The sequence below is a fragment of the Haplochromis burtoni genome, unplaced genomic scaffold (assembly GCF_018398535.1).
Source record: "Haplochromis burtoni strain Fernald_Lab_line unplaced genomic scaffold, NCSU_Asbu1 Contig_100, whole genome shotgun sequence".
Taxonomy (NCBI): domain Eukaryota; kingdom Metazoa; phylum Chordata; class Actinopteri; order Cichliformes; family Cichlidae; genus Haplochromis; species Haplochromis burtoni.
In genome coordinates, this window is record NW_024582461.1 from 518,525 (window position 1) to 537,274 (window position 18,750).

The 18,750-nt window shown below is 39.3% G+C and overlaps 2 protein-coding genes across 4 annotated transcripts; one reads left to right on the forward strand and one right to left on the reverse strand.

The window, feature by feature from the left end:
- Positions 1 to 84: 84 nt before the first annotated feature.
- On the forward strand, positions 85 to 9,070 carry stau1 (staufen double-stranded RNA binding protein 1). 3 transcript variants are annotated; one of them, XM_042223039.1, is made up of 15 exons: positions 85 to 305; positions 2,861 to 3,144; positions 3,405 to 3,526; positions 3,610 to 3,766; positions 3,879 to 4,035; positions 4,143 to 4,314; positions 4,420 to 4,515; positions 4,664 to 4,876; positions 4,966 to 5,109; positions 5,236 to 5,382; positions 5,477 to 5,552; positions 5,631 to 5,950; positions 6,063 to 6,185; positions 6,713 to 6,792; positions 8,266 to 9,070. In XM_042223039.1, exons 2-15 carry the CDS (start codon positions 2,961 to 2,963, stop codon positions 8,351 to 8,353), a joined length of 2,079 nt encoding a protein of 692 aa, XP_042078973.1. In that variant the 5' UTR covers positions 85 to 305; positions 2,861 to 2,960; the 3' UTR covers positions 8,354 to 9,070. The 3 variants fall into 3 exon arrangements, with proteins under 3 accessions (XP_042078973.1, XP_005927554.1, XP_014190705.1); XM_005927492.2 differs by having other exon boundaries at positions 3,882 to 4,035; XM_014335219.2 differs by having other exon boundaries at positions 100 to 305; positions 2,865 to 3,144.
- Positions 9,071 to 9,384: 314 nt separating this feature from the next.
- LOC102309011 (retinol dehydrogenase 10-A) lies at positions 9,385 to 15,281 on the reverse strand. Its single transcript, XM_042223040.1, is given in 7 exon segments — positions 9,385 to 11,950; positions 12,081 to 12,212; positions 13,444 to 13,591; positions 13,839 to 13,919; positions 13,998 to 14,000; positions 14,745 to 14,962; positions 14,964 to 15,281. Coding segments are annotated over 7 exon segments (951 nt in total). The 5' UTR covers positions 15,212 to 15,281; the 3' UTR covers positions 9,385 to 11,829.
- Positions 15,282 to 18,750: the final 3,469 nt, after the last annotated feature.

Below are 18,750 nucleotides of genomic sequence, written 5' to 3' on the forward strand. Positions count from 1 at the left end.
TAATGTGATTACCCTCATAACGTGTTTGTGTTTTACTCCTTTGTGCTTCACAATCCTGAATGATAATATTTGAGATCGTGGAAGTACTTCCTCCTAGTCGATGTCACTTCCTGCAGAGTGAAGCGAGATAGTGCCATTCTCTTTAGTGTTTGCCCTGTCTTCCCAATGTCCACCTCCTCACCGCTCGCATTTCGATATCAAAATAACGCACTGTGATTCTCCAAACTGGCCATTAACAAAAGCAAACGACCGTAAATCAGCGTGTCATATGGAGTAACTAAAAACCGCACAGAAGGAGCGACGAGGTGAGCTTTACTTTGTGCTCAGACTGTCGGCGTTAGCTAGCTAGCGTTGACACCGGGTGCTCCCAGACTCGCTTTGAATTAAACACAAGATGTTTGTTTCCTCCCCTTTTTTTCTGATGTATTAATTTAATAAACAAATGTCAAGTGCTGTTGTCAGTGAGTTGTGGGCGTTGTCTTGCTGTTCTCAGCACCTGTTCAGTAACGAGTCTTGTTTTTTGCAAAGATTGTCCTATCATGTCCACCCCTGCCTTTCGTAGCGAATATGCTAGTTAGCGAGCATGTTTCCCCTGTAAAGCTTGTACATCCACCCGGCGGCCTGATTTTAATTAGGAATTAGCTGCCAGTAGCTTGTGCTGCTGACAGCTAGTCAAATCATTGACGAATATACAGATCCAGAAAGCCTACCAGACAGTAATCGTGGTTGTTTGCAAGCGGCTGTATCAGCTAACCACCTAGCCTCAGTTTTTCGTGTTGTAAGTCGAGCTAATGGTAAACATTTTTTCTTAAACAAATTAGTTATTATTAGTATTATTTTTGTATTTAACCATGCTTGGCATGAGGTGCAGGTTACAGTCGTTGCATGTAAATGGTGGTTCTGCTCTATCACAGTTAGTGAAGGCTCCCAGGGCCCCTTTGACAGCACGGACCCTCCCAGCTGTGGTTTGAATGAGAACAAAAAGTGATTTGAGTTTTTATCAGCAGCATCCTTACTGTGAGATCAAGGCAGCGAAAATGCTGTTAATAAACATTACTGTGCTGTATTATTATAGGCACTATATGACTACGGTGTTCCCTTGGTCACTTGGCAGATTATCACTTTTTGTGCCAAAAAGTGATTTCCAGTGATTCCATGCGTTTTTGTTTCCCATGTTTTCAGTCCTTTTTGGCCATTTAAAATACCTTTAAATAACTATTTTTATGTTTCTTGCAGTTTCTGGTGTCCTCTTGGCCAGATTACTCTTAAAAAGCCATTTTTGTTTTGTCAATGAAACTTTTTAACTTGTTAAAAATGGATATATAATAGCCATAAACTGATTCTATCATGTGATAGGAATGTTGTTTGTGGCTCAAGATAACTTGATATCATTCATGAGGGATACATTTGACACATGTTTTACACAGTATAGGCCAACAAGTTATTTTTAGCAGTTTAAATACAGCCAATCGCTTTTTGGCAAAGGCTGTTAATCCGTTTTGGGCACAACACTGTTCTTATAGGCTGATTGATAAAGTTATCTCCCCAATATAGACAAACTGGGTGACCTGTGCTGGGACCCAACACATATTACTGTTTCTGACCTGCTTTTCTTTAAATTGGCAAATTGTCTGTAGTGCTCAAATGAACACAAAATTTGTATTTAACTACCAGAGTGATTTTTTTTTTTCATGCTATGCTGTCAAATGTCTGTTACTTACAATGAAATGTATTTATACCCTTAAACCACCTTAAATGGGTTTCATATTGTTATGCAGATGATATCCAATTGTAAATTTCTTTTTCTTCACCTCACAATGTTCCAAAAATATCTATCCTTCATGACTTTAATGATGCCACAAAGCACTGCATGGCTGCTGATTACATTTTAGTTATTACTGGAAGTAACCATTGAAGCTCTTCTGAACTGAGCAGTTTGTGTCATATTTCAGGTGTACTTATGGAACAAAATGACTGTGCGTGTTTGGCAGAAGTCGGTGCGGGTGGTCTCTACCTGGGCAGCTACCGAAACTATTCTTAAGGCCCCAAGATCACATCTTCATTGATATATACAGAGATTCAAAACTTGTCATTAATGGTACAGGGAAAGTTTTCAAATGATGTCTTTATGGAGGAAGTATTAATAGTCTTGTGCGATCCTGCTTTTTTAATCTTGGCGATCACTTTCAGAGATGTGCATTATCAAATGCCTGCTTACATTCGTGAACTCTTTCGTCCTTATATAACGTGCAGATAATTCAAGTCTTTCTGCTCGACACCTATTGCCAGACTTAAAAAAGAGAGACTGTGCTTTCAAAGTTGCAGCTTCAAACTATGGAATCCACTACCATTACATTTGAGATCTGTGGACTGTATTGAAACATTAGTTTGAATCAAAAGAAAACACATTCTTCTACATCTTGAAGAAAAAGAAAAATTGTTTTGTAAAAAAGCCAGGCTTTCTTCATTGCATTCCTGACTGATTGAATGTGCTAGAAAGAACATTTTGTTTTTGGCAACTGCAAAATGCAGAAAAATAAATAGTAAATTCACATAGTGCTGTTTACTTTTTTAGTGTAGCTGATAATATTAGGTTGACTTAAGCTTAGTGTACAGCAGTGCTGATTGACTGCTGGACGGTGCTACTCTTGGTTCCCTTGTCTGTTTTTGTTGCACTTGTAAGTAAATTGTTCAGGTGTTTAAGTCTTTGTTTAACAGTCCTGCAATTGACACCTTTTATCTTTGACTTCTAGGATTTCTGCTCTTGTGAAGGTTTTGATGCTGCTTTATTTTTTCAAAATGAAGATTTTCTTATATTCTAGTTATTTATTATTTGAAAACTTATGTCCTCTTTTTCCAGGTAGACCCTACATTCAGATCACCTCAATCAGCAGTCCTCCCCCACTGTAAATTTATATTCTTGACCTCATCTTACTGTTAACTTAGCTATAGCAGCGAGGATGTCTCAGCTCCAGTTTCAGTGTCCAGCTAGCCCCATGCCCGCTGCTTCTGCCCCCCTGCAGCCACAGCCTAGCTACAGCATCCCTTGTGCCTCAGGCACCCTACCGTCAGAGAGCGCCAGCCAGCCCATCAGGAGCTCCGCTCTCCCCGCAGGGTCAGCCACTCCCTACAATAGCACCACAGGTAGGTTTTCTGATTTTGTTTGGTCAAAAAGCTTGCTTATCGGTGATGGCATTTAAATTAATTAGTTTGGGATTTATTGTTTAGTTTTTATGATCACATTATGCATCTCACACCCCTTTTATTGCAATGTTTTGTTTAAAAAAATTGTTAGAACCTGGAATGCTTTTGCCAGATAGTATGTGTATTAGATTGTGAGACTTTATGATGGTTCCTGTAGATAGTTATAAAGAGAATTTTGGCTCTTTCTTTTCCATAAACAGTATCTAACATGGCAAACCCTAAAGAGAAGACCCCTATGTGTTTGGTGAATGAGTTAGCCCGTTTTAACAAGATTCAACCTGAATATAAGCTGCTTTGTGAGCAAGGGCCAGCTCACTCAAAGGTACGAGTTGCTCACATCATTTTATTTTTACTGTTGTCCTGTTCTGCTGCAACTTTATGCTAATGATGGAGAATCAATTTTAGATTTTCTCAGTGAGGCTCACGCTGGGAGATCAGCATTGGGAGGCAGAGGGGACCAGTATCAAGAAAGCTCAGCATTCCGCTGCTGCATCAGCCCTCGCTGAGACTACACTCCCTAAACCCACTGTGAGGACACCCCGCAGCACAGGAAAGCACCAAGGTACGCTCTTCCACTGGTTTTATTGTATTCTCTTTTCTAATTGTTGCTAACACCTTGTAAAATAGAAGCATTGAATTCATTTTTGGTTTTTTTTTTTTTGTTTATCTCAAAGCAGATGGCATGACGCATATTACAGAGCTGAGTGCACTATGCATCAAACTTGGTAAAAAGCCTCTCTATAAACCCATCGACGCATATACGGGGATGAGACCACCAAACTTCAACTATAATGTGCGGGCTCCAGGGCCTTACCAGCGCTCTATGCAACAGTGAGTTTGCATCATTTAGAAATCTGAGCAGAAATCTTATTGTCTCTCTCTCTTTTTTTGAGGAAATGGGGGGAAATGGGTTGTATTTAACTTCAATTGTCATCCAGGTACTACTACCCATTTCCTCCTGTGGGACCAATGTTATATCATGTGGAGCTTTCTATTGGAGGCCAGCAGTTTTTTGGGAAAGGACGAACGCGGCAGTTAGCCAAACACGATGCTGCTGCCAAGGCCTTGAAAGTACTGCAGAAGGAGCCAATACTGCAACAGTTGCCAGTGGTGAGGAAAGAAGCCCACACTCGGCATCTGTGATATTTATTGCTTCTGGGGGTTTTTTTGTCGTTGTTGTTTGTTTTTTTTAAAACATGTCCTCTTTTTTGACAGGTGAATGGAGAGCCCGAGGAGGAGAACCTGAACAAATCAGAAATCAGTCAAGTCTTTGAAATTGCACTTAAACGCAACTTACCTGTCAGCTTTGAGGTTTAAATGGATTTTATTTATCATTTAGGGGGGGATTTATGTCATCCATCAATTTGTACACCACTGCATGTTCCTTCTGCCCATAATCTATTGAGTTTAATAGAATAAATGCTCCCCTACATCAGGTGTTTCCACTTTTGCTTTCCAGGTTTTAAAAGAAGAGGGCCCTCCACACATGAAGACTTTTGTAGTGCGTGTTACAGTTGGCGAGTTCACAGGAGAGGGCGAGGGAAAAAGTAAAAAGATTGCAAAGAAGCTAGCAGCAGCAGCGGTGCTGGGAGAGTTGAAGAGACTACCCCATATACCCAGTGTAGAAAAGACGCAGCCCCGCATCAAAAAGAAAACCAAATCTATCATCAAGGTAGTTTTGCAAGTTTTATACTAGAGTTGGGATAGTGATTACACACCTAACGGCTTCCTTAAGCAATCATTAACCTGTCGTGCCAACAGCTGCAGACCAGTCCAGAATATGGACAGGGAATGAATCCCATCAGCCGCTTGGCTCAGATCCAGCAGGCCAAGAAGGAGAAGGAGCCGGAGTATAGCATGGTGACAGAGAGAGGGCTGCCACGGCGCAGGGAGTTTGTCATGCAGGTGAGTCAGCTGCAGCCGAGGCATGCTGGCAGCAGCACTTATGCAACATCTGTCTCTGCTTTCCTCTGTCTCCGCTTGTTAATTTCTCATTTCGTTCATCTTTTCCATCTGTTTATTCTGGTCCAGGTTACTGTGTGTGGGCAGTCTGCAGAGGGAATGGGACCCAGCAAGAAGGTGGCCAAGAGGAACGCAGCAGAGAAAATGCTGGAGCTCTTGGGGTATAAAGTGCCTCAGCCTCAACCCCCAAAACCGGCACTCAAAACTGATGAAAAGGTACTGCTTAGACCTTCTCAGGAAAGTCTCATAAATAAGTTAGGTGGCCAATGTTTATATTATATTTATATAGTAAAATTGTTGTTATATTTAGACCCCAGTGAAAAAGCCAGGTGATGGGCGCAAAGTGACCTTCTACGAACCTGGTTCTGTAGAGGAGGGGACACTGGGTAAGACTTGATGGGAAAATAAAAAAAGTTTAACAATCATGAAGAAAATCATTAACCTTGGAGCCTTTTGTTCAAAAGGTTCCAAGGAGGAGGACTTCCGCCTGCCTTACCTGAGCCACCAGCAGCTGCCTGCAGGGATCCTGCCCATGATGCCTGAGGTGGCACAAGCAGTTGGGGCCTGCCAAGGATCCCAGGCCAAGGACTACAGTCGAAGTATACCCAACCCAGGCAAGACCACGATCACTGCCATGATTGCTAACGAGCTGCTTTATGCTGGGACATCACTGACTGCAGAGACTATCCTGAAGACTAAAAATAACATGAATCAACTGCCCCACGGCCCCCTAACCAGGCCCTCGGAACAGCTCGGCTATCTGGCATCTGTGCAGGGCCTACAGGTAAACAATGGGTTTGACTTTCATGAGCTTAATTATTCAGTTTGAATTGTATAAATTGTTTTTTATGGTACAAATTAGTATAAATAATTTAAAATGTATCATCTGCTTGCAGGTGGAATACAAGGATTTTCCCAAAAACAATAAGAATGAGTTTGTGTCACTGATTAACTGCTCCTCCCAGCCACCGCTCATCAGTCATGGGATTGGGAAAGATGTAGAATCCTGTCATGATATGGTGAGTATTTATTTCAGAAACTACAGATTTAACACTCATTGACGCCCTTTGTGAGTGAGCCACAATAGTGATGAGGGAAATATATTTTCAGTGATGGGGGGTATAGTCAGCTGTTGATGTATAATAATCATTTGTTAAATATTTATTTCGTGAGAGTGGAAGAGGGAGCTTTCAAAGGTAATACGGGTTTCTTTCTCAGTGTGCAAGTCCCGAGCCCTTGCTACTAACGGAAAAACACGTTTAATAATTCCTAACTTTATCCCAGCAACTTTCCATGAAGAGGATTTGGAATAAATCTTGTGTGGAGTCGTGCAAGTGTGACCAAAAGGCACACGATTGCTGTTAATGTCATGATGACACATTACAAAGGCTTTAGGCCAGCCGTTTCCAAAATAGGGGCTGTATAAGCCAGCTGCTTCATGCACTCCCATTCCTTTTTGTTGCTTCTTCCAAGACAGTAAGACTTCCAAGACTCATACTTTTCAGGTTACAGCTCAGATAACGCATACTGTTGCTTATTTTTTTAGGCTGCACTGAACATATTGAAGTTGCTCTCAGAGTTGGACCAGCAGTCAAACGAAAGGACAGGAAATGGACCAGTTTCTGGGTAAGCTATGAGAAACACTGCCTTTCAACTTGTAAAACATTTACATTTTCATTGCTGTTACGTCTTTAAAAACCTCATTTTCTCTTGTTTGCTTGCAATAAAGACAAAGATTTGGAGCTTTGAAGCTCTTTAACTCTTTCCAGTCAGGAAAGAGTTAAATAAAACCTTCAGACAAATGCAGCTGTCCAAAATCTGATGAATCACATACAGTGATGTCAGTTTGCATAGATGTCTGTTAGATCTGAAAAGTAAAAATGAGAGTGAAAAGAGGTTTCGGTGGTGTAGTGTTATAGAGAAGGGAACTTTACCCATATCTACATATTGGACTAACAATATAACACACCTGATTCTCTGATTAAGTTGAGTTGCATTGTAGATGATGTGAGGTTGAAGTTTGAGATGGCACGAGAATACATCCTTGGGGTTCGTGTATTTAGATTGTTGAAGGAGGAAGAGTGTGTGTGGGATGGTTCAAAAAAAAAAGAAGAAGAAAATCTGGACGTCTGATGCTTTTTTTATGCTAATAGTGACACTAAACAGTGGTTGGAGATGCAACCAAAGATTATGTGTGATGAACTTGTGACCTTGTTACCTTGGAAATGATTGGTTTGAAACCCAGGACCAGGTTTGAGCCACTTGTTAGTCAGCTGCTGTCTTCAAAGCAATTTTGGTGTATGAGTATGGAGTCAGTCTGCGATCAGTTTTCAGTTGAACAGGGTCAAGCTGGCAATTACGTGCAATCTGTCTGTGATAATACAATATTAACTGTGATAAATTGGTGAAAATGGAAAATGTTTGCAACTCTATCCCTTTATACATGCATAGAAATTGACATTAACTGTCTATATTCAGCCCGAACCTTATAAATTTGAAATAGAAATGCAGAAATAACTTGGATGGGGATTTAAATGCAAACTTACATAGACGCTCAGCAACTTTGCTTTTAGATCAGAGTATAACCAGAATACACCAACTGGCAAGTAGTTAAGTCCAGTCGGTGCAGACTGACTCTGATTGCAACATGTTAGCAATCTTTCTATGTTTTTAAATTAGGCTTTGGTGACAAATAACAAATAATACATCTCTCTGAGAGTGACCACAGTCAAAATCACACCACAAATTTTTGGAGACAGGTTGCCTCTCATCAGGCAACCTGTGCCGATACCCTCTGATCGAAAGTGGTGCCGCAACTGCTAGTTGTGCAGCAAATGCAAGTCACAAAGAGGTTTCTGTCTTTTATTGTGTTACTGAGCTTATAAGGGGTGTAGAAAGAAGTAAACGCCACATCTTGTTAGATGTTAAATGATGCGGGGCTCTGTAAACACAACAGAATTGTCACATGTAAATTCTTCCATGTTATTTTTAAAAATGAAGTGAATATATTCCACTTCAATAAACACTTGTGTATGGAGACAAAAAAAAGAGTGTTATGTGAGAGCTCAGCTAAGTTAATCATTTTTTTATTTTCCGCAGGTGTGGCAAACAAGAAATTGAAGGGGACTTGCACATCAAACAGGCTAACTCAAGCACATTGGCACAGACTCTGGATGGCACTGTTTAGATTATGAGGTTTGGTTGTAAAAGCACTAGAGAAAACTCAGACACTGTGTTCTTAGTCAGATTTAGAAGGCTACAGGAAACTTTGGACTCTGTAGACTCTAAACCATCACTGTTCATATTCACCGTTACAAAATGTTCACAGTTAAACAAGATTAATAGGAAAAATAGACTATCCTCCTTGATGTTGTTTAATTGTACACATTATTTTTCTGTTGCTTTGTAGGAAAAAAAAAAGTAGCTGCATCCTAGCCAATCAATTGGGAGGAGGGGTGCTTGATAAGGGGAGGAGAAAAAGGAAGAAGTGATTTACTGTGAACTCTTTATTTTGCATAGAACTTGTTTACTCTTTGTGAGAACTGCTAACTCTTGTTTTTAAGTGTTTTACGTTTTGTCCCCTGCAGAGGTAGTTCATTAAAGAATATTCTCAATATGGTTTAGATCTTTGTCTAGGGTGCAGCTGGCGAACCTCTGATTTTCCTAGAGTGCTTTATATCAACAACCACAAGTGAAGTGTTATCAACATTACCATGTAGGGCTGGGAAGAATCTGTGACTAAATGTAGCGTGTTGTAATGTGATCTTGTCGAATCTGTGTGTGGCAGGGATGTTTCCCTGTTGCACCAGTTTCCTTGAAAATCCCTTTTCCTCCCTTATGTCAAACTCTCCCTACTCTTTCTGCTCCCCATGGTAATTAAATGTGCTTACATGCACAAAACTAAGATTTGCCATTTTGTCTCTTTCTTTGTAATGTATAGAGGTGTGCTCAATTATGATTTTGCACTGATGTTGGCCAATTTAAGAGTTGTTACAGATATAGTAACTCTTTAATCTCCTTCACATATGCTAAATCTTGTGAATCTCTGGGCAGATTGCATATTTTGGTGATTCATTTTTTTTTGATGTTTAAAAAAATGTAAATAAAGCCCCTGCAGCAAGCACGCATGGAGTGAACATTTCATAAACTGGTATCAAGGGGGTATATATTGTCTAATATGCCCTGATTGGACAGTTTATTTAGGTAGAACATAAAATTGACTCAATATTCAACTGTTTATGATACTGTCAACAGCATCTGCAGCAAATAACTATTTCGTAGCAAGTTGTTTACTGAAAAAGAGAAAATATCCAGTAAGGGGCAGTTTTCTGGGTGAAAAAGCCTTTTTGATACCAGAGGTCAGGTGAAAATGGCCAGACTTCTCGGAGCTGATAGGCCAGCGGAAGTAACTCAAATAACCACATGCAGATGATCACGTCTGAACATATTGCCTGAAAGTTGATTCTGTTCATGACAACAGAGCGTTTTCAGTCAGAGGAGCGTTTAATCACTCATCCAAATGACATCTTGAGTCCCAGCTGACTGCAGGTTTCCCAAACCTTATAAACAGTGCATTTGCATGATGACCAAAACTAGCACCATTGCATAACAATGAGCCATGGGCTTAGTTTCATGATTGTTAATATGCAAATCAAGAAACTAAGCTTGTGCAAATAAGTTCTCGGCAACCTGTACGCTCCTGAGACTGAAGAAGTCACTTGGATGACTGATGAAACATTTGCTCCATTGAAAACGCTGGATCGCTCTGCATGCGTCAAAGACACCTCTGAATACACAGCACATGGAGCACTGAAGCAGATGGGCTACGACAACAGAAGACTAAGACACTATGAGCAGGAAACTGAGGTTACAATAAACATGGGCTCACAAATATTGGACAATAGAAAATTGGAAAAACATTGCAGGTCTGATGAGCCTCGATTTCTGCTGCAGTATTCACATGGTGGGGTGAGAATTTGAAGTAAATGACATGAACGCGTAGATCAACCCTGTCATGTGTTAACAGTTCAGTATGTTGCTGTTGTAAAGCTGTGGGGAATTATTCTTGGCACACTTTGGGCCCTTGAGCATTGTTTAACCTTTGGGATTCGGTGGATCTGGAGATTGGCATCATGGACGTGCAGCTGACAAATCTGCACCAACTGTGTGATGCAAACATGCCAATATGGACCAAAATCCATGTTTCCAGCACCTTGTTGAATTTAATTTGTGCCATAAAAAGTGAGGGTGGTTCTTAAGACATAAACAGGGTACCAACACAGTACTAACAGCATGTCACTCAGGTAGTGGCTTTGAAAACCTATTCTGTAATTAAAGTTTCGCCCCCTCTTTCATAACCATATTCAAGGTAGCTTGCTAACATTTTTATAGAAAATACTTAAAATTGCTTTTATTGCATCTTTAATGTCCGATTCAGTGGTTGAAGGTATCATTACAGTAAATCTATATCTGAATAAATATTGATTCTGCTAATTGAATTCAGGGTTCGTTTTACAGTATTTACTTTAACAGTCCTATTAATTGTTTGTTGCGTTATAACCAAATATTTGCTTCATAAAAACAAATGTGTATGATCTGAATCTTCTCATCCAAGACTTTTCAGTTGTTCTTCCTTGAGTGCACAAACAAGAGCTCATTCTGGGAATTATGACCGGAGACATTTACAACACCACATTGTGCTGCAGGAAATGTTTCATCGTTAGTCATACTCGTTCACTTGCATAAAATTAGAGAATGTTTGTCCAGTGACTGTGATTAGTATTGCTAATCTCACAAGACAGAAGTGTCACTTCTGTCTTGTGAGATTAGCAATACTTTTTAGCCTTCTTCTACTACGTAAACTACACGTGCACTCATACATGCATGATCTGCAAGTGCAGTTTGTCCAGAATTTTCCACTCAAAAGTCCATATTAGCATTCAGTCAGTGGAGCTAAGCATCTTTTTTCTAGAAGGGACAGTTCTTATTCTGACAATTCTGATTCTGATTACATATTTTTATATGTAAGTCATACATCATAAATACTAGATGCATTATTATTAAGGTTATTATTCTTGGTCTACATAGAGAAAGATTAATAAAATTCCCCTTTTGCAGTGTTACTTACTTTTGCTTGCTTACAGTTTATGATCTTTACAGGAAAACAATGCACCAGACGCGTCGCTTGCTGTGTTCTAACAGCATTTGTAGGTGTTGTTTTAGGTCATTTTATTATATGTGAATATAACAGAGTATAGAGGATTGCATAACAGCTATTAAAGAAGCTTTCCCATTTGGATCAGTGTAGGATTTAATCACTGTTTGGGCATTTCACAGATTTATGGTGAAAACATTTCAAGGGCACTTTACATTTCATATGAGCATTATTGAAATCTTCTTGGAGGCTGATGACTACTTGGCTGAGTTGTCATCCAGTACAGACTTCCAAATGATCAGCCTGAAAATGTAAAGTCTGTTTTATTATATCCATTTGACTGACTCATGGCAGCAGATGGACAATTTGGCCTGTTGTTCACAAAACCCACATTTTTTTCTTTCTTTTTTTTTGTCCTGTCTGATGTATTGTGGACCCTTTGAAATACCTTTGAAGGTATTGTTAACATTTGTACTCCTAAAGTTGTTTCTTTGTGTAAAAATGTATGACTAGGCGACTGCAACAGAGCCATTTGTCACTTGTTTTTTCGTGGTTTCAATAAAGGGGTACATGCACTTGTCAGAACCCATGAAGCGATAAGCGGTCACGTTAGATTCCCATGGCAACAACCTGAAAAAGAACAAAGACAGTAGAAGCTTAAATACTGTAATCAGCTGTTGAAAATGGATAGAAAAGGACATTTTCGGAAAGCATTCATCTTTATTTAGTATCTGGAAAATGTGAAGGTTGTGAGACTCACGCCCTGAAAAGAATAGGCAGGTAGGTGAGGCGAGGGATACACACTAATGGCTGGTTTACCAGGATGGCGTTCATAGCCTGCTCAACACAATACTGGGGCTCCAGAGGGGGCAGGAGCAGTTCCACTTCCTCCCTAACATCAAGGAACATTTAAAATGTCAAGCAACATGAAACATTAGCAATAGACTCATACATAGCTTGTGTCATTGAGTATTTGAGGACATTTTTTTGTCCTGTTAAGAGCAAAATTGGATTTATTTCTATGATGGACCCTCAAAGAATGATCAGTCTGTATGTGTATGTGAGTGAGGTATATTCAGGTCTACAGACTAAACTCTCCTTGTTTGTGTCTAAACTATGACACTCAAAAGAAATTTAGAGTTAGGAGTAAACATGTTAGGATTGTCAGTGACACAGTTTTCATAATTTTTTTACATGGCAAGCTACAACTGAAATACAGACCTTTAATTTTTAATAACCAATTAAATTCTCAGTTCAATTCAATTTTCAGTTCAAATGAGTTCCGTTTTATTTATATAGCACCAAATCACAACACCCTTTACCTTTATATTCTAAGGTAAAGACCTTACAGTAATACAAAGAAAACAGGGAAAACCCCAACAATTATATGGTCTCCTATGAGCAAGCACTTTGGCAACAATGGGAAGGAAAAACTCCCTTTTAACAGGAAGAAACCTCCAGCAGAACCAGGATCAGCGAGTGCCGCGGCCGGTTGGGGGTGAGTGGATGAAGACAGTACACAGACATGCTTTGAGATTAACAGTAACTAATAATTAGATCAAAATTTAGCTCTTGCTGAGGGTGATGAATTGTTCATACTTTCTAGGGAACTCTATATTTTCTCTTTGTTGTAGTCTTCTACACAGATGGATAGAGATAAACCTAAAAAAATAAACCTGTGTGTGTTTTATCTTATTTTAATGTTCCTGAGTGTACCAAACTGTTGAGTTGGCCTGTGATGGATTTTTGTTTTGTTTTTATTTCTCTTTTACTTGTTCACATATATAGCTTCTAGATTCAAAATACTACCTCGAGAGTCAACGCTAGACCTTTTACCATCTAATTAATGGGAAAAAAGGAAAAGAAATAAATAATTACAGAAAAATAGCCTTGTTGTCTTCAGTGATATTTCCAATTAACAGAAAATAGGGGACTCTGGATAAAAATGGCAGTAATTCCTCAACAGTTAATGCAATGTTTTAGTTAAATGCCTTGATTTAAGGTTGAGTCTGCACTCTTGTCACATCGTCACTGTTTCATGAAAGAGAGCCAAATTTATGAAAATTGTTTCACTCACCATAGTTTTTGGACTTTAACTGTATATGATTATTATGTTGGCATACCTTATCTTGCAGCCTTCAAACATGCCCGTGTCCACGATGTAGGGACACACAAGGGTTGTCTTCACTCCTTCTACCTCCTCAGACAGCAGCTCGTGGGCCAGAGACTCATGGAAGCCCACTGCAGCAAACTTGCTGGCACAGTAATCCTACCACAAAGAAAATCTATCCATCAGAGCTTATTCACGCTGCTTTTAAAGATGCTGAATATTCATTATTTGTGATTTGCCAGCCCTGCTTTGACTGCCAGTGCCGTTATATGCATTTTAATGTGTTACTTGATTTTGGGACTTTGTGAGAGAACAGTGTAAAACACAATAATAAAGCTGCCATATTCTTATTAGTTATATTCTCATATAGACTTATTGTAGCGGTATTTCTCCTGCATTGGCTCATCTCCACACAAGCTGTGCTGAAGAGGCCGAGGACGCTGGCAATGGTCAGGATGTGTCCGTGATTCTGGGCCTTCATTTGGGGGCCTTCACTGTCTGAGGCCCACACATCGGAACAACCAGACAAACATGCATTGTCATAGCAGCAAAATGGAATGAGGCAACAAACTGTGCAGTGTTGTTAAATGTGACTTAAATACTGTTCGATGTGTAGGTTATTGTGTGTAGCTTACGTTGCACAAGCACCTCGTTAATAAGAGGATTGACGTCAAAGTTGCTAGTCCATAGGGTGAATGGGATAATGCTCTTGACGCAAAGCAATTTTACATTTCAAGTGTCCCTCAGCGTTTGCACAATAACATGCTCTGTGTACAGCCGACTGTAAAAAGATTATCCAGTATGAAATCCAAAAGAAAGAATTCCTGCTCTCTGATTCTTAGTCGGTAAAAGTTACTGGCCAAAGATGTGCTATGATTTGATTGTGTAATGCATATTGTCTGTGATGTGCTGCTAAACCGTTCTGCCTTTTGTTCCAGCGTTTGGCATTTTCACAGCTGATTAACTTTCAGCATTTATCTTCTGCGTGGTTAGTGACCTTGATTGATTTCTGATCAGTAGTTTGCAATGATAGTTGCATATTTAGACAGGAACACATTTTCTTTTGACCATACTCATAAAAAACACAGTATTGCTCTGGATAATCAAGTTAGAAAAAAGAAAAGAAAAGAAGCTATGGTAAGCCCCAAAGCTTAGCATCTAAAATTTTGTGATACACTGGCATCTACAAGTATATCCAGCTAACAAGAAAGTTGGAAAGATGAAGTAAATCTGGACTGTTAAACCACCCAAATAAGAAGCTTCATTGCTTCAGATGTGACTGGGGAAATGTCTTCTATACATTTGATTTTAAACATTGAGTTCTCACCCAGAACAGAGCATGACAGTTGACTTTCATAGTCCTCTCAATCAGCTCATCAGGACAGTCTAGGATGCGCTTCCCAGCCACCACTCCAGCATTGTTCACTAGTATTGTAACGTCCCGGCCGAGGTCCTTTCTCATAAGCTCTGCGTTGCGGTACACGTCTTCCCGGCTGGTTAAGTCCACTGCGTAGGTGTATGCCTTTCCCCCCCATCTCATGCACCAGCTTGGCTGTCTGCTCATTGGAATTGCTATTAATGTCCCACAGCACCACTTCTGCCCCATGCTTGGTGAATTCCAGAGCAAAGAGACGGCCCAGGCCACCGCCTGATCCGGTTATGAGCACCAGCTCGCCATCAATGGGCTTGGTGCATGGAGGCAAGATAACCCGCAAAGAATTTCTCAGGATGAAGTAAATGACATCTAGCAGCATCATCTGGAGGTCCATTAGAAAGATCATTTTGGTTTGTTTGTTTTTTTGTTGTTTTTTTACCCTACAGAAGCTCAGACTTTACCCCTGTTACCTGAAAAGGTGTATTTTCCTACCTGTTCTACAACCAAGCTGGTGCTTTCCTCCTCCTGTGACCCTCAGTCTTCAACTGTGGCTAAATACTCACCTCCCAGATTAGAGGAAATAAGTTGAGCTCCTAAGCTGTAAATGTATGAATTATTATAGATGAAAAATGTGGACCAACAGCTTTGCAGCGAGTTCAGGTTTAACCTTTTAAAGTTCACAGCTGACAAATACTAACAGATGCACCTCAGTAAATACTTTGAATACTGTATGTAAAATATCTTTTTTTTAATGTATGCATACAGTAACATTGGCTGAAAGTGAGAGGTGGTGAGGCACTGCTTTAAATGATGGAGACAAATTATTAAATGGATAATAGGGACAGGTGATTTTTCATCATTAGTTCACATTAATACAGAGCTCCATTAATATAGCTTTCAGGCAAAGTGATCAGTAATTAAATTGTATCCTAATAAATATTTGTGATGGGGAAACAAGAAGCTCGGTTAATGAACTTTTCAGTTCCACCTGTACCCAAGTCAAGCAACCCGAAAGATTAGTGCGGCGTAGTTAGCATTTTTGAAATAATACAGATTTAGTCAAACAAGAAAGAAGAGCTTACTGAAAGTCCAGGAACATATTCTAAACCCTCTAAACTCCCACAGATCTTAGACAAAAGGACAGCAGTGGCTCTGAGGGTTAGTTACAGTTACCTCGCAAGATAGATCTTAATTTGGTTCAGTGAAGGGATACGATTCAGTGATAAGATTTGGTCCCAGCTCTACAGCTGCTCAGTAGAGCAGCAAGAATCATATTAAATGAGAACATAAGGAGATTATGTCTATGAACTATAAATCTCTGCACTCTTATTTATATCCCATGAAGTCTGCTTGCTGTGTATCACGTTCTTGTTTTCTAGGTGAACAGTGCAAGCCTTGTTTACTTTCAGCATTGGCATGTGAGCCACTTTTATCAACCAATAGCCGTTTTAACCCATTTCTTGTCATTTTTTTATAGGTAATGTTAATATATGTATTTTTATAGGATTTACAAAGAACATTTACTTACCATGAGGCAATGCATATCCCACAGCAGTGCTTTAGTTGTGATGGATGACCCCAGTTTGAATCTATGCATAATTTGCTCTCATATTGAAATGTGAATTAAAGAGGTGGTGGGGGGGTAAATTATGAAACAAAATTAAGGTAAGATAAAATCCATGTGCATGTGTTTCTACATCAAATTCTTTTTTAAACAGCAAATCTGCTTTTTAAGCTGGTACTAGTTTGTGTCTAACAAGCATTTAACATGTTAAATTCTGTCAAGTGTGCTGGTTTAGCAATCCAGTACAGAGCTGTGTATCATTGCTTGCTTCCTCTGGTGGACATGCATGGATAACGATACATTTTCTAACAGTATTCAGCATCCTTACTGTTGTGAGCCATTTAAAACTGGGCTGTTTCAATATTTTGTGAACTGCAAATAAACCTTTGAATATAATATATTTTAGCACAAACTGAGTAAAGCAGATTTTGTTCCCTGTTGTGAAATGGAGACAAATATAATGAAGTAATAACCGGTTGGCATGGACAGGATGAATGACCATAACAAGCAAAACCTGTTTCATGGGTTTCTCCATGCTGACGTTAGACAGGTTGAGTCAAGTCAGTATATTTACAGAGCACATGTCAAAACCGGAAATGATGACCAGTCGGGTTTTTACAGGGGGGCAACATTGAGATGTTGTTTATTTCACAATTACTATCCTAATAAGTAGAGTAATATAAAAATCACTATGAAAATAATTTATTAATAATTTATTAAAATGATCAGAGCAAAGTACTTTCCTCCTTTGTGATTTCTTATTTTTTTGCATATTTATCACACTTAGATCTTTCACACGAAACCAATTTAATATTAGACAAAGATAACCGGAATAAACACAAAATGCTGTTTTTAAATGATGATTTACTTTATTACGAGAAAAAAGATATCCAAGCCTACCTGGATTGTGGCCGACCTACAAAAAATGACCTCCAAGAGCACATTAGTTTAATTTTAAATGGATTTTTTATGCTAAAAAAACTCCAATGTGTAAGAATTAAAACAATTCTGCAAAGAAGAGTGAATAAAATCATAAACTAACTGGAGAAATTGTAACTGACTGAAATCTGCTCTTGTTCCCAAATGGATATCATTTCCTCTTATTTCATTGTGAATCTGACCTTTTGGTCTGAGAAGCATTCTTTAGAAAATAAAACATATTATTTTGAAAATCTTTTAGTTCTCTAATGTGTGTTTTTTATGACATGCATTGCAACGATAATAATACTTATTTGGCCTGGTGCTGTACTCTGTGAGAGCTGTCTCTCTGTTTACTCAAGCAGCAAATAAATGAGGTCATACCTCTGAGAGCTCTGGAGTTTTATGGATACATATAGAGGAAGTTAGAGTCAAGAAAAGAAGAAAAATGAGCCACGCTGTCATGTCTTTGTTTTTCATTACGTTTCCTGTTTCAGTGCAGGGCGAGTCTTAAAGTTGTGGGGTTGTGATTATAACCAATATTTCATGTCCACACATTACCCCTTCCTTCTTCTCTCGCTGTAGCAGCAAATTGGAAATCTGAGTTTAACGATAAGAAGTCTGACAGGACAATAGTCCTACTTTACGCAACCCGAGTGAATAACAGCGACTGGCCTTTTTTCAAAGTCATTCAAAGTATTGCATAGTACATTAAACTTTTTAAATTTGTTGCTGTGTTGGGTGGAGTTGTGATGTCATTTCCTATAAACACTGTGTGTCACTGATTTTTCTCTTCAAGCATATTTATTTCTCGTATGCCAAGTGGGTTGTCCTAATGGGGGTCTGAGATGCATCGGCCAGGATCCATCATGAATTAGTAGATCTGACCGATTATACTACTGTGACCACTGCAGACTGTTGCCAGGACTTTCAAACTGCATCTCCAGGTAGGTATTTTTCAAAAGAGGAATATTATTTTCTCAGTATTTATGAGATTAATGTCTAAATTTTAGGGTTTGTGAATGTTTTACATTATTACAAAGCCAGAAGGCAATGAAGTGTCTGACCCCAGTACATTATGGTGTGCAGTACATAGTACTGTGTATCCAGCAATCACCTTTATGTGCTTGTTTCATTTATAATGTTTGGATTTTATGACACTCAAATTGCAACTTGACCTGCAGATGCACGATTCTCTAAATACACTCGTTTTGGTCTTTGCCGCTTTCAGCAATATACTCTTTACCTCAGCAGTGTCCCGTGTGCCGAGTGAGTAGACAGAGTGGTCAGCTGTGCTGAGCTCTGCAGCAGGAGCAGGACAATCCTGTAGGAGCCACTCAGTTTATGCAATCCCTGTCCCAGTTTTGAGAAGGGCACTTTCTGTGCAGAGTGCTGTTCCAAGCAAGGACACTGTAAAAACCTACTTTAGTACAAGTGTGTGTGTGTGTGTGTGTGTGTGTGTG